This window comes from Xiphophorus hellerii, chromosome 20 (genome assembly GCF_003331165.1).
Source record: "Xiphophorus hellerii strain 12219 chromosome 20, Xiphophorus_hellerii-4.1, whole genome shotgun sequence".
NCBI classification, from domain to species: domain Eukaryota; kingdom Metazoa; phylum Chordata; class Actinopteri; order Cyprinodontiformes; family Poeciliidae; genus Xiphophorus; species Xiphophorus hellerii.
This window is the reverse complement of record NC_045691.1, coordinates 17,928,532-17,944,323: the sequence shown is the minus strand read 5'-3', so window position 1 is coordinate 17,944,323 and position 15,792 is coordinate 17,928,532. Positions and strand designations below refer to the sequence as shown.

The window sequence follows — 15,792 nt, the reverse complement described above, 5'->3', positions numbered from 1 at the left end:
GAGAAAAAAAAAAAGGTTCAAGAGTGAATCTGTTAATTGCTTAAAAAACGTTTTGTGAAATTAAAAACGGCATGTTCATGAAAATCCCCCACTCAAACTGACTCAGTATTTTTGTAGAGATACCATTGCACAGTATTATTATTACTGCCTGATTGTGAATGCATTTAAAAGCGGCAACACAAGTCCTTCACATCTACTTATTAGTGTGACTGTCATTTCAACAAGTTTGGTTCTTCAATCGTAAAGAACCAATCAGAGAGATTTAGGATTAATAACATTAACATACAGACACAATAAGGTCTTGATGCCTCATTATTGTAGTATTAAAAACCATATTTGATTAACTGTTTATAATACAAGGCTCATACTTATATTTAATCAAGAAGAAAATCAGCTTTTATAGGTGACCTCTTATGTAAAAAAAAAAACAAAAAACATCAAACCACCAACCTTTTTGGTAAAACTTTACTGTCTATTGGTGTCTGGAAAATTAGTCGTTTCAAAAACCTTTCAAATTTAACCTCACAAAATCAGCAGGCACTGCCCATCACCTAGCAACCCTAACCTGTTTCCTAGCAACCCAAGCTGAGTTCCAGCACCATTTGGTAAACTTTGAGTTGGGGGGCGTGGCCAGCAGCAGCTTATTAGGATTTAAAGTGACAGGAGGCCCTAAAAAATCTCATTCTGACAGAAGCTCAAAATAGGCAGAACTGACCAGACTCAAATCTCATTATCTAAGAATTATTTTGTGCAGAAAGTGTAATGAAAATATTTTGTATCGCCCATAGATTTATCCTAACCTGTTCAAGAAAGCACAATATATAATCTTTACAGAAATAATTAGGATAAGGAAATCACATTTAATGAGCAGGAAGTGGGTGTGTGCACAGAGTACCTGCGTCTACAGGGGTCTCTAGCATGTCTTCATAAACTCTGAGTTCCAGAGAGTTCGTCCCGAGGTCCTGCAGGGCGTGAGCTGCGGTCTTACAAAATGTCTGCATGGAACGGTAGATGTACTTCTCCCGGATTAACAACGCTTTCGCCACACATTTGGCAGCATCTACCAGGTCAGTGAACGGCACCTGGAAACACATCAAACACGGAAATAAAAATGAATATGAATGCATTTTTGCTTTTGCATGAATGTTCATTGTTGTATGCAATCCTGTGATTTGAGTTTCTTACCCCACATTTTTCTTCTCCAGATATTGAGACCCGCTGGTACTCCATCGGCATGTCCCGCTCCTTAAAGCCCACATCAACCGTGTCCACACTTTTCTCCTTCAATAATCTGACACGCACACAAAGAGAACAGCTTAGCACAAAAAATAGATGGCAGAGACAAAAACCAGGTGGAGTTAAGGTCTAAGAAAGAAAAACACTGGTTTTAGTTCAGCAGTTATGTTTATGTTAGTTGTTAGAGAAGGGAATTTCTTTATAAATTTTCTGGTTTCTACTTTATTCAAGAAAATGTTAAGCCAATCAGTGACAGTATATTGCAAATATATTATTATCATGGTAAGAACGTGATTTTTTGCTATGCAAAATATTGTGGTTAATCTATTCCAAATAATTTGTGTGTCATTAAGATGTTCAGTCTCCTGGATGGAGTTACACTGCCAACACCTGTCACATACTGTGGTGTCCAAGATGTCTAAGAGTTACAGAATTCACTGAAAATGTCAGGAAAATGTGCAAAATTTGCCAACAATCCCACCATGACATAACTTTCTAATATCGCGCAGCCATAATAGCAAACTATTTTACAGGTGAAAATTGGACAAATTAAATTTACTGACTTTGGGTTTATAGAAAACTCATCTGAATGTTTTTTGGGGGATTCAAAGCATCAGTCTTCTGGAGTTACACTGCAAAAACACCACATCTTACCAAGTATTTTTAGTCTTGTTTCTACTGCAAATATCTTATTAGACGTGAAATAAGACAAAACTAACTTACAAGTATCTTTCAGCAAGATGTAGGAGTTTGTTTTAAGTAAATACTGAAGTTCCTTAATATTGATGAAAAAGTTCTACTTTTAAAGGCAGATACATTAACTTATAATAAGACAATTTCACCATATTTTAAGTAAAATAATTTGCCAATGCAAATAGTACATTTTCATTAATATTAAGGAAATATTTACTTGAAACAAGCTTCTATATCTTTCAGATAAGTTGCTTATGAGTTAGTTTTGTCTTAATTCAAGTGTACTAAAATATTTGCACTAGAAACTAGATTTAAAAGATGTAAAAGTTTACACGTTTTGACACATCTTTGCCAGGGGTACCAACAAATGAATCTCTAAATGACATATTTCAATAATTAGCCTGAGTTATTAAAAATAATAATAATAATAATAATAAAAAAAACACTTAAGATTGTGTTTCTACACAATCTCAGATTTTTAGATCTTAGATTTTTTCCACTAATAAAAAATTGCAACTTTTGTGCTTCTGTAACTTCTTCAGATATTTTTTTATTTATAACATTTTAATTATTTGCAGTGAACTTGTAAAAAAAAATTGGCACAACAATGAAAGCTCCTTGATAGAGTGTCAGGGCTTTACTTGTGGCATAAAAACAGATCTGATCAGCTAAGCCTTGGAGCCTTTCAGATGTCCCAGATGTCCCAGCAGCGGATCGTTGTTGTCCTGTGAGGGCTCGGATGAGGCCCATTTTAAACAGAGTTGTTTTTCTAGTAAATACCAAAACAGCTGAATTTGTTTCAGATCAACTTTTGATCAAAATGTTCTATCCTGCTGGAAAAGAAACCTGGCATTAGGGAATATGTGTGTTATACATGAGAGACTTCCTTTGTTCAGGGTTGATGTTTTGAAGTCTCAGGATTTAATATTTTAAAGCCAGAACTATACCTAATAGATCTTACTGGCTCTGAATGCCAAGATGCTTTGAGCAATGAAAAGGACCAGCTTGGAAACCAGGCTGCAGCTATTTGGAAAAACAGGATTTGACCACCTGGGGAAGTTTTCGCTCCAGCTGTCCTTCTTTGGGCACTTTTTGGCACCAACTACTGCATACCAGAGGCAATGAATCCTGCTGTCTGGGAACCCTCTCACCCAATTATCCCTCGGATGTTGTCCCTTCAGAAAGTTGCCCTTCTCTTCTTTCTAAAGCTAAGGCTTCAGGGAATACAGAAATGGCTCACCAGACACAAAATCAACCCTTTTGATCTGAATTTTATGGAAAACCTGTGGGATGAGCTGAAAGGAAGAAAACACAAGAGAGAACCCAGAACTCTAAATATTTTAGGGCAGCTATACTCAGCTGGCGGGTCGGCAAAAAAAAATGGATCCAGACTCCTTTTCAGTGGATTGTGGGCTTTTTGCAAGAGCAAATAAATAAATAAAATAATTAGTTACTATTCTTACTTCTTAGCAGTAGGTGGCGATAAGGCCCTGTAATGCAAGTTGATATTTGGTGTTTCACACCACAGAAGAAGATCCATAATATTTGTTTGCATGTCATAATTAAGAGTAGCAAAAAGCAGGTATGAGGCAGAATATATATGGTATGGACATTCTTTTTAATACTATTTTGACTTTTTTATTGAATATATTTTTCATAAAATCCCAAACTAGATGTGTTGGAAATGTTGCTACTGATTGTTTCGCCAGCTTTATAATAAATGCTCAATAAAGTGACAAAAATTACTTAATTTTTGTATATTTAGTAGTAAGCTAAAGTTGTATTTTATTTTTCAGAAATTATTATTTTTGCACAAAGCACAGTTGAGTCCATCATTAAAAAAAATAATCCCTGAGGTGTTTTTGTTTTCTTAAAATGCAGCTAAGATAATTTTTTTCCTGTCAAGCCGGTGGCTTAAGTTTTCTTCAAGCTAGTTTTTTTGTTGCAATATCCTATTGTACCATATCAGGTTCAAACTGCATAGGATTTTTGCTCAGTTAAATTGAGAATTGAAATATTTCCTAAAACAGGTACCAAAGCTTGAATAAAAAAACAATTCTGTCGCATTAAAGGAATTTTTTCCAACCTGAATGAATGTACATAAATTATAAAAAACAATTATAAAATTTCAAAACATTTCCATGTGAATATTATCCTACTGCTGTAAAAGTTTACACGTTTTGGCACATCTTTGCCAGGAGTACCAACAAATTAATCTCTAAATGACATATTTCAATAGTTAGCCCAAGTTATTTTTTATAGGTACCCATATGTATTTCCATTAAATCACCAGCAGGGGGAGGATTTGGTCCCTTACAATAGAAAAGCAATGTCCACAGTGGGCTCTACGTAACAGAGCATCTAAACAATATAGTATTGAAATGTGTGTGTGGTAATTTGAACAAATAAAAGCGTTTAGTATAGAAATTTCTGAGTACAAGTGAGCCAAACAGACAACGTCAAACACTGAGATGTCACCTTTTGATAAAAAAAGAAAAGCATGCATACTGAGTCAGAGCTCACTCACTCAAGGTCTGCAGCACTGTCGATTTTCATGAAGTCCTGTTTGGCACGCAGCAAGATCTCTGGCTCAAGCCTTGGGGTGATATGCAGAGGCGCAGGATAGCGTGGGCAAGGCAGGGGCAGATGGGCATCAGAGGTAGTGCGAAGAAATTAAGCAAACAGGAGAGACACTGAATACAAGCACAGGAGCCCACTCCAACAGGCACTCTCACAGCTACACACTCACATCGACACAGAGTTTTAACAACAGTTAGTGATGGTAAACCCCGATTGGTAAACAGGAACAAGTCGGATAACCCTCCTGCCTCCCCATGATTGGCTTAGTAGCGCAGTTAGCATTGTCCCAGGCAGCTGAGACAGAACCCACCTCCTTCTTAGAGTTTGCAAAGAATAAGATGTACCACTGGAACAGGTTTCAAATGTTGGCTAAAACAGTCAGCTGATTGCTGGAATTAGTTAGCCCACAAAACTAGCATATTGGAAGCTGACAAGCAATGTGTGCATAGGTGAGAGCAACGCAGTGTGTAGGAGCGAGGCGCAGGAAGAGGGGGCAGCTGCGTCTGACCGTCTGAGTTAATGTAAACAGTTGATTTAGCCGACGTTGTGTGTGGAGTTTGTTTGCATTTCCTCACTTAATGTCCTGACTGATTTGCCTCTCCAGGCGGTGCCGTCGCTCCTCCAGCTGCTCGATGGGACTGTCCTCTGGGAACTCGTAGGGCGCGCTTCGCATCTCACTCTCCGTCATGCTGCGTGTGAACAGCTCCTGGTTCAAACACGGGAGGTCATAAAATTTATGGCGTCATAAACAGAAGATCATGTAAATATTAATATACGCAGGGGCATAAGAACGATAGCAGGACTTGCACAAACACTGTACCGTCTGTTACATTTACAGATTAATAATCCTTGATTTTTTTTTTTTTTTTTACATAGGAATCAAAAACTTACTGTATTTTCTAGTTATTTTATATAACAGACCAATACATTTTGAGGAATACATGGCTTTGAATATGTTTTACTAATAAATGTAAAAAGTGAGGGAAACATTTTCACTCAGTCCTCTTTGATCTGATACCCCTAAATAAAACCTAGACAGCTCAAATAATCTGACCTTTATGGACGAGTGGGAAGAAGAAAACCATTGTTAAACAAACAAAGGTGCTGGTTTGCAGTTTATCACAAACCATGTAGGGCAGGAAGATATTCTGCTCAGTCAGGATTAGATTGTATATATTTGGCCTCGTTAAACAATACCATGTAAACACACAGCTCCCATGATGAAATACTGCGGTGGCGAAATCGTGTTGGGAAAAGGTTTTGTTTTTTGGGGGGAAGTTTCTGCAACGATGATAAGAAAGGTGAGTTGATGGCATGAAGTTAAAAAGAGGAAACCTATAAGAAGCTTGAAAGACTTGAAAACAGGACAACGTTTAGCCTTCTGGCAGAAAATCAACACTAACTAGCAAGAGAGACAAATAAAACGGTTCCCATTAAATCCTAAGCATGTGTCAAAGTAGCCCAAAGTTCAGATCTTCAACTGCAAATCGTTGCAGAAACCTGACACCTAAAAGACCATTTCTGTCCCATCTGACTGAGCTACAGCTGTTTCTCAAAGAAAGGGTAAAAGTTTTAGTCTACAGATGTGCATAGATGGTGGAAAAATACCCCCAAAAGAAGCTACAATTGAAATTCAGTTGGTCTCACGGTGCCAAAATCCCAATAAAATGCTCTGAAGTTTCAGGTTTTAACATGACAAGATGTGAAAAGATAAGACAAATAAATATGTTTATAGTGCACTGTTTTCTCAGACTGTCTCCTTAACAGAGCAGCTGCTTTATTTATTAGGTATCATTTTTAATGGCGGAGTATTAAAGTTCAATTGCTGACTGGATGGTGTACTCTTTAAAACTTTGTAATTGTGTTTTTATTATGTAAAGCACCTTGAGTCGCCTTTCTGCTGGAATGTGCTATACAAATAAACTTTACTGATTGATTAAAGAGTCTAAATTTACCAGGAGCTCTTTTAAAATAACACAAACTAAAACTGCTCAATTTTATATGCAGCTCTGGAAAATATTAAGAGCCCTCTCCACTGAACCCCATCGAAAACCTCTTGGTTGTTCCACCAAATATTGATTTCTGAACTCTTCCTGAGTTAAAAAATTTGTTTTGTTGTTTCTAAATGAATACAAACTTGCTTTCTTTGCATTATTTTAGGTTTGAAAGCACTGCATATTTTTTCTTATCTTGACCATTTCTCATTTTCTGTAAATCAGATTTTTGCTTGGAATTTCAGAGACATGTTGTCAGTAGTTCATAGAATAAAAGAGCAATGTTCATTTTACTCAAATATACAGTATATCTATAAAAAGAAGTAAAATCAGATAAACTGATGATTTTGTAGGGGTTTTTTAATTTTTTTCAGGGTTAAAATCTTAATATCACCTCAGCAAGCTCTTTGTACTTTTCCTCCATGGATGTTTGCAGGTTGACTGGGTACTGAGAAAGAGAAACTGGCGTCCCGGGGAGGGATCTCTGGGGCTTGAGGGTCTTGGGTCCCGTCACACCACACAGATCTGAAACAGTACACAGAAAGAGTGAAACATTAGTTAAAAATACAGCTTTAACTAAATGTTCTGTGGAGTAAATTTGAAAACTGCAACTATTTAAAACACATCTTCATTCAACATGATTTAAAGATGTATCATGATTGAAAAATGACCATGTGTCTTAAAAAAAATAGCTAATTGCACTAAATCATATCAATAATGCAAGATAAAAATAGGAAAATATTTTTAGCTTCCTTTTACTAAAGACAGTATTATAATAAAGTCTTCAGAGTAGAAAGAAAAGCAGAAATCCATTAAAGAGTTACAACTTGTGCTTTTGTGTTGCAACAAAAAGACCCCTGTCTAGATTTTTTGTATATAAACCATATTTAAATTTAAAACAAAAGTATGGAGGACTAAGACTACCATGCAGCATAGACCACACAGAAATCCTGTGTGGTCTTTGCATTGACATACATGTTAACACAGATTAACTCCTTCTGATACATCTATAATACTGAACTGGTACCCAGTACAAACAAAACGGTTTACAGGTATTTTAGCCTGTTGACAGCAAAGACCTGTAGCTAAATAAGTGAAAGCAGAAACATAAACTGCCAAAACTAGAGGTATAAATAGAGAGAAATTGCAGTTTGGTTTGCCAAAGATTACAGCGTCTGGAGTTTTAAGTGGAGAAAATTTATTTTAGCAGAGCCAAGTTTGGTTCAGACACCACAGATTAGTCTCAAGTGGCAATTTAAGAAGTTTACATCTTAAAAGTTGAGAACAATGGGTGGTTTAATAACATGGTGTATGAAACTGAAAATGGTTAAAAATGCAAACACAGCAGTCAGTGTTATGCAACTTTAAAAAAAAAAAAAACTCCCTTCATTCCCAACTTTCAGTCTCTAGAACCGTAACTTATTTTTTAATCAAAGAGATGAGAATCAAACTTCCAGTTGTAGCTTTTTTTTTTACCCACATGTAGTTCCTGACATGTGGAAAAGGACAAAAGTTTCCATTTACACTCCAGACTATACCATACATAATCCACTGACACACACTGTTAAGAGTTAGTTTCTGTCTATAGTAATGCATTTTAAAAGACAGGAGCACCACGGTGAAATGGACAAACACAGTAATTCACTCAAGTCTCTGGATTTAGGAGTGGCATGCTCTTGTTTCTCTATAATTGGAGCAATTATTGGTGCCGTGCCTGGGCAAGCGACAATTAGTTTCTGCCATCTGCTGTCTGCCACTAAAGCAGTGGAGCTAGGAGTGAGTAAAGGGGATCTTCATTGTCCACAGTATATTAATGTGGTGTGGCATTTTAATATGAATGTAGACGGGACAAGTAACAATTTCAATATGTGAAACACAAGGCTGTTGCTCTCCATGTGTGTTGATGCATCTGAAAATGTGACGATGGTGTAAATGTGAAGAACTGAAGCACATTTTAAATCTGCTTTCCTTTAAACTTCATAAAAACACAAGGCAATTAAATAATACTGTTACAGGGGTATGAAAAGCCGCTAGAAAATTGCACCACACTTTGAATAATACTGTAATTTTGAGACCAAATTATAAAATTGTTCAGACAAATGTTATTCAAATTTCCTGAATTAAACCGTAAAATAGCAGCGACAGTAATTGTTTAGCTTATATGCACCCTTTTTAAAGAAGAAATTATTTTCAACGCTACAAAGTGAAGACTATCAACAAGGGAAATGCAGCTTAGTTTTTATGCAATTTCCCCAGAAAACATACAGTATATTTATATTGGGACTCCAATTAACATCCGATACAAAACCTTACAGAAAAACAAGATAATCAGGGTACAGAGAATTTGCACATACTAAAAAATATACGGTATTAGATAATCTTAATTTATGACTTAGGGCTTCTCTTTGGAGATTTTTTTAAAGACGGTATGGAAGACATACTGACAGAGCACCTTTATTAATACTTTACATAATGCTTAATGTTGCCCGTTTTATTGCATTTCAGCAAATCTTTGCACAGCCCTACAGTTTGACAGCCATCCTCTCGGTTTGCTCCTGGCGTGATGTTTACTGAGAGTGTTTCTGCCTATTTAGAAGAAAATACCACAGACATTCATCACTGTGACAAAATCATGATACAAATAGGTAACACTGACAACAGTGTCCATCCTTGTGTCACATTCCTGACACTCTGCAAGCCGATATACTCTCATTAAATTTCCCTGGAGCTGGTTCTGCTCTACAGAGTCTTTGTGCAATCCTTTTCTTCTGCAGATGCAAAATCAGAAATGTTGCCATTTCAAATTTGACCTTTTTTAAACACAATTATGTTGAGATTAATGCCATGTATAGACCAGAATTGTGCACATTTTTAATTTTACTTCCATAAATCTATTTTGAAGTCAGAGATTTACAACAACAGTTTCAAATCGTTTTAGTCATATTCTGCAAGATTTTGGATGACTTTCCATCAATTTTATTTTTCTAATTTCTTAACATGATAATGAACCAAATACAGAGGGTGTTCCTACTCAACATTTGAAAGTCCTCTGCTGTGGTTTACAAAAACAACAACCAAGGTTTGTGTGAATTTGACTGGTGGAGCCTTGATTTGCTTCATTTGCATGCGGCTCAGCTCTTTGCACTTTTCATCCAACCTTTTCCAAAAGTACATCCTGTTTGGTTCAAATAGGATTAATTGAGGTATTTGTTGAAATATAAAAAAAACTGTCACAGCTAAATGGTTACAATTCAAGTACCTTCCCACACAACCAAATTAATTTTAACTTTACTGCTTCTTGTAAATACCTTCTGACAAAGGCCCTGTGTTGGTGGACTCTACAGATTTTTTTAAAACAAAACAAACTGAGGTGATTAAAAGCTAAGTTGAAGGCTGAATCCTATTTCCCAGGGTTACCCCTCCTCCCATCCTTCGCCACATAATTGAGGAAATGGTTTCAACATCCCACAGAGAAATGGCACACTCCTTCAAAAAGCTGCTTCTTCATCAATTCTCACTCAGTTTGCATGCATTTATGCATAACTTAATATGCATATATAGGTCACATAATCACAAAGATTGTATGATTAAACCTTAAGCAGATATCAGTGTGCAATATTTTTTTATACTAGAAATATTAATATAATAACGGAAAAACTCTCAAATGTAGTTCTCTAACTAATTACAAACATTTAAGCTGTTTTTATACTTACTAACAATAATAAATTGTGACACCAGAAACAATACTTTAGATGAGGGATGAGATGCAAGTTAGAGGGCAAAGAGTGAGGATTTGGGGTAAAATGGGTCTCAGGCTACAACTATTAGTTAAACTTTTATAAACTACATGCAAATTTCTGTGCAGCAAAGGTTTTCTTTAAAGTATAATTTGATTCAATCAAGCTTCTTAAATGGTGTGTTTAAATATTTTCTTTTAGAACCCAAACAAAAGACTATTGATGTGTGGTCCAATGAGTACATGGTTAGTTCCTGTTTTGAAAAAAAAATACAGTTTCAGGACAGAAATTAGGGCAGAAATTGGAATAATAAGTTGCTACAACACATAACCAGGTTTGTTTTTGTTACATGTATTGTTTAGTTATGCAAGCTGAAGACATTTAATCAGTTTAAATCATGAGTATAATAATTGAGAGAAACAAATTACATGAAGGCTGCCGGATCTGCTGTGCTGCTGAACTGGACGGGATAAAAGAGGACATTGAGAAACGTCAGAAAAAACCCACAAAAAAAAAAACTCTGTGTATAGAGTCACAGCCCCAAACTAATTTATTTTGGTTTACTGCCTGGTGATGGCGAGAGAAACTCCAGTAAAAGTTTTTGTAAGTCTTTACAGACTTTAGTCATGAGAGGCAGAATGAGGACACACGCTTCAGGTGTTCCTTAGCAACCAACGCTCACTGAGAATAAACCTCTGTTTTGCATCCACGACTTGACCGCATCATCAATTTTCATCAAGATGAAAAAAAAAGAAAAAAGATTAGACTTCTAGAGCATCATTTTATCACTTTACATAAAAATAATATACTAAACTCTGCCCAAGGGGAAAGTATTTTAGTACGAAAGGAAAAATGAATAAGCTAATTGTCCATTTGGGCCTTTAGATCAGATAAACAAACATGTGAGACAGATGGCAGCTCGTTAACACAGCAGCATCAGAAGCAGGAGAAGGTCAGTGGATTCAGGTGGACTGAAAAGTGAGAGCTCAGCGGTACACAGTGTTTCCTACAGGCTGCCTGAGGGGCAAAGTGGTGATGAAGACATGAGTGTCAGTTTCAGACAACAACACAGCCTAACTGTCTGGTTTGATTCAGGACCCTAAAGTCTTAAATGTTTAAATTCTACAAATGTTGCATGGTAATAAATTGTCTCAGAAATTTTTGCAATAAACAGTGGATCTAAAATTTTTTATTTTTTTTTAAATAGGAACAAAACCAAAACATTAAATAAAATTCATTATAAAGTCATGCAGAAAATGTTCATGTTAATCATCAGAATGGAAAATATTGAGGTCATTTTAATATACCTACAAACATTCACCAACTACACTTTATATAAAGATCAAATTTACAGAAACACATCAATGTGATAATGCTGTCTTTGTTCTTTCACTTCTCTGTTTCTTTAGCTCTTCTTCCAGGTTTCTGTGTTGTCATCTTATTCCAATACACAGCGACTCTTTCTGGACCCTCATCTGTCACCACAAGCTTGTCAGTGCAACATTTTTAAACGACAAGCACCAGTTCACAGTGAACTGCTAAAACTCCTACTAACGTAAGAGTCACAACAGCAAGCGCTTCATTACAAAAGGTACTGTTTGTGATTGTTGATTGTAAGCTACAGTACCTTTATTTGCCTGTCTTGTCCTGAACTCACAGTCTCCGTTATGGCAGCAGTGGCCTTGTTTGAGCTCTTGCGGGATGCTGGGACATGTAAGTAGGCCTGGGACGGCCGATGGACCCTCCCCCGCTGGTACAGTGGAAGATAGAAAGAATGCCAGCAAACAGAGAGACCGAACACTCTGGAGACACAGCGCTGCTCTGACACCGGGATCTCACAGCTCTCCTCCTTTTGTCTCTGCTGCTGTAAGTGTCGCCGCCTTCTGAGCGCTGCTGAGGCAGTTTCCGCCCCCCCTCTCTTCCTCTCTATCCCCCTGATTCTGTGTCACAGCTGCTTCCTGGATCGCACCGGTTTACAGTGCATGAACAGCACAGCCTTCAAGCTCCCGGATTTAAATACTGGGTTGATGCATACCACGTGGCAAGAAAGGGGAAGGGCCAGGGAGTACTGCATCATGCTCTATTGTGCTGTAAAATGGAGATGGAGCCGGGATAAGTAGCCACTCCTACTTCTCCTCCTCCTCCCACCTCTTTTTCACAAGGCTTCAATTATCTCACGACTCCAAAGCTGCACAAAAAACTGATATCAGTGTTATTTATTTTAGCTGATGACTTTGTTGCACTGTTACCGCTTGCTTTTGTTTTCTAGGGTTTGTGAAACTCTAAAATGCCTCTCAGTATCACATGACGCTGCTATGAAATCAGTCACACTCTGTGGAAAATCTCAGCAATTTCATAAGTGAGAGTCATTTGCAATCACGTTAACATGGAGATCAGATTATTTACACACTTCCTCCCATGTTTCTTCTTTAATCACATGATGCCCAGAAAGCAGCTTCTTTCTCATCTCAAATGACAAATACTTTACTGTAACTTACAGCAGCTTATCTTTATTTACTGAGCATCTTACAGGCAATTAGAGCTAGTAAGACATTAAAGAAATCAACACTAGTAACGCATCTTAGAAATTCAATTGCTAGCAAACAATATTTAAAATAAATTTAAAACCCGTAACTATCACTAAAACATAAATTAATTAAAAAAATTCAGATTCATCAAGGCCCTGAATCTAAGAAATAAACAATTTTTGTGCAACACTGTAATGCAGCCAGTCAACCACACAGGAAAAGTTGACAGAAAGGCTGATGCGCTTTTAGTCGGTGACATTTACAAACTATCACAGAAAATGGTAAGGCTAAGAGAGGAGGAGTCACTCATAAGGTATTCAGTGTTGAATGTATTTATGGCTTTTCAGAAAACAAAGCAACAACAGAGTGAGGTTTCATATCAGATACATACACACACTTTATTACAACTGAAAAAATATACTGTATATATATGATTTTTAAAGATCCAAGGTTTAATTTAGAAAAGAAGATCAAGTGAATCTCAAATTCAAAGATTAAGGTTGATTGTCTTGAACAGTGCTTAGCAAAATGCAGCCGAGTAGAACTGTTTCAGTATTTGGAAGATAATGACCTTTTAAGAAACGCAAAGATATAAGTCCCTGGTAAACAAACTCTTAAAAGAGAATCTGAGACATCCTGCTATAAAACTGGCAAAGAAATGGCAATACAAACTGCACAGACTAGGAAAACAGTACTTTTAGTCATTTTTGTGCAAAACTCGGGCAAAACAGTTTTTAAAAATGTTCCTCTTCTCAGTTCAAATATTTAAAAGTTGGTGTGTTTTAGTAGAGGATGAGCTGCAGTATGCAAATCCAAACACACAGATTAAACGTATTTACATACATTTTCTATACTAATACCACCTGCACTTATTGTTCATTTGTCTAACATAAAGCAATAATTTTCTACAAAATAGTAGCAGAACTAACTTGTACACAATCTGCACAACGTATCAAATTACAGTTGTTGTCACAATTGAAAGGCAATTATATTTTAATTCCTGGGAATGTCATGTCATGCTAATGATATATTTATACCTAGTTGAGTGGACTTTCAATGGTCTTAAAGTCTAAACATGATTTAAGTTTTAGTGATCAAGACATGATTGTAACACTTTATTTGACAGGGTGTGCATAAGACTGACATGACACTGTCATAAACATGACATGACACCGTCATAAACATGACATGACACTGTCATAAACATGACATAACACTGTCATAAACATGACATAACACCTGTCATAAACATGACATAACACTGTCATAAACATGACATGACACCTGTCATAAACATGACATGACACCTGTCATAAACATGACATAACACTGTCATAAACATGACATGACACCTGTCATAAACATGACATGACACTGTCATAAACATGACATAACACTGTCATAAACATAACATAACACTGTCATAAACATGACATGACACTGTCAAACATGACATGACACCGTCATAAACATGACATGACACTGTCATAAACATGACATAACACCGTCATAAACATGACATGACACCGTCATAAACATGACATAACACTGTCATAAACATGACATGACACTGTCATAAACATGACATAACACATGACATAACACTGTCATAAACATGACATGACACTGTCATAAACATGACATAACACTGTCATAAACATGACATAACACCTATCATAAACATGACATAACACCTGTCATAAACATGACATAACACTGTCATAAACATGACATAACACCTGTCATAAACATGACATGACACTGTCATAAACATGACATGACACCTGTCATAAACATGACATAACACCTGTCATAAACATGACATGACACTGTCATAAACATGACATGACACCTGTCATAAACATGACATAACACCTGTCATAAACATGACATGACACTGTCATAAACATGACATAACACTGTCATAAACATGACATGACACTGTCATAACCATGACATAACACTGTCATAAACATGACATGACACTGTCATAAACATGACATAACACTGTCATAAACATGACATGACACCGTCATAAACATGACATGACACTGTCAAAAACATGACATGACACTGTCATAAAGATGACATAACACATGACATAACACTGTCATAAACATGACATGACACCTGTCATAAACATGACATAACACTGTCATAAACATGACATGACACCTGTCATAAACATGACATAACACCTGTCATAAACATGACATGACACTGTCATAAACATGACATAACACTGTCATAAACATGACATGACACTGTCATAAACATGACATGACACCTGTCATAAACATGACATAACACCTGTCATAAACATGACATGACACCGTCATAAACATGACATAACACTGTCATAAACATGACATGACACTGTCATAAACATGACATAACACATGACATAACACTGTCATAAACATGACATGACACTGTCATAAACATGACATAACACATGACATAACACTGTCATAAACATGACATGACACCTGTCATAAACATGACATAACACCTGTCATAAACATGACATGACACTGTCAGAAACATGACATAACACTGTCATAAACATGACATGACACTGTCATAAACATGACATGACACTGTCATAAACATGACATGACACTGTCATAAACATGACATAACACTGTCATAAACATGACATGACACCGTCATAAACATGACATGACACCGTCATAAACATGACATAACACTGTCATAAACATGACATGACACTGTCATAAACATGACATAACACATGACATAACACTGTCATAAACATGACATGACACTGTCATAAACATGACATAACACTGTCATAAACATGACATAACACCTGTCATAAACATGACATAACACTGTCATAAACATGACATGACACCTGTCATAAACTTGACATGACACCTGTCATAAACATGACATAACACTGTCATAAACATGACATGACACCTGTCATAAACATGACATAACACCTGTCATAAACATGACATGACACTATCATAAACATGACATAACACTGTCATAAAC

At 36.3% G+C, this 15,792-nt stretch overlaps 1 protein-coding gene across 5 annotated transcripts in view; it reads right to left on the bottom strand.

Annotated features, from left to right (window-relative positions):
• The window catches only part of ampd2a (adenosine monophosphate deaminase 2a), a 42,339-nt gene that overhangs the window by 10,660 nt on the left and 15,887 nt on the right, over positions 1-15,792 (bottom strand). For 3 of the 5 annotated variants that reach the window (XM_032549127.1, XM_032549128.1, XM_032549125.1), the window contains 5 exons: positions 6,898-7,028; positions 5,085-5,215; positions 4,457-4,525; positions 1,186-1,291; positions 896-1,082 (listed from right to left, as the gene is read on the bottom strand). In XM_032549127.1, the coding sequence (XP_032405018.1) occupies positions 896-1,082; positions 1,186-1,291; positions 4,457-4,525; positions 5,085-5,215; positions 6,898-7,028 (624 nt within the window). Of the gene's footprint in view, positions 1-895; positions 1,083-1,185; positions 1,292-4,456; positions 4,526-5,084; positions 5,216-6,897; positions 7,029-11,867; positions 12,076-15,792 lie in introns of those variants that run through there. The other 2 variants (XM_032549129.1, XM_032549126.1) reach the window with 2 other exon arrangements.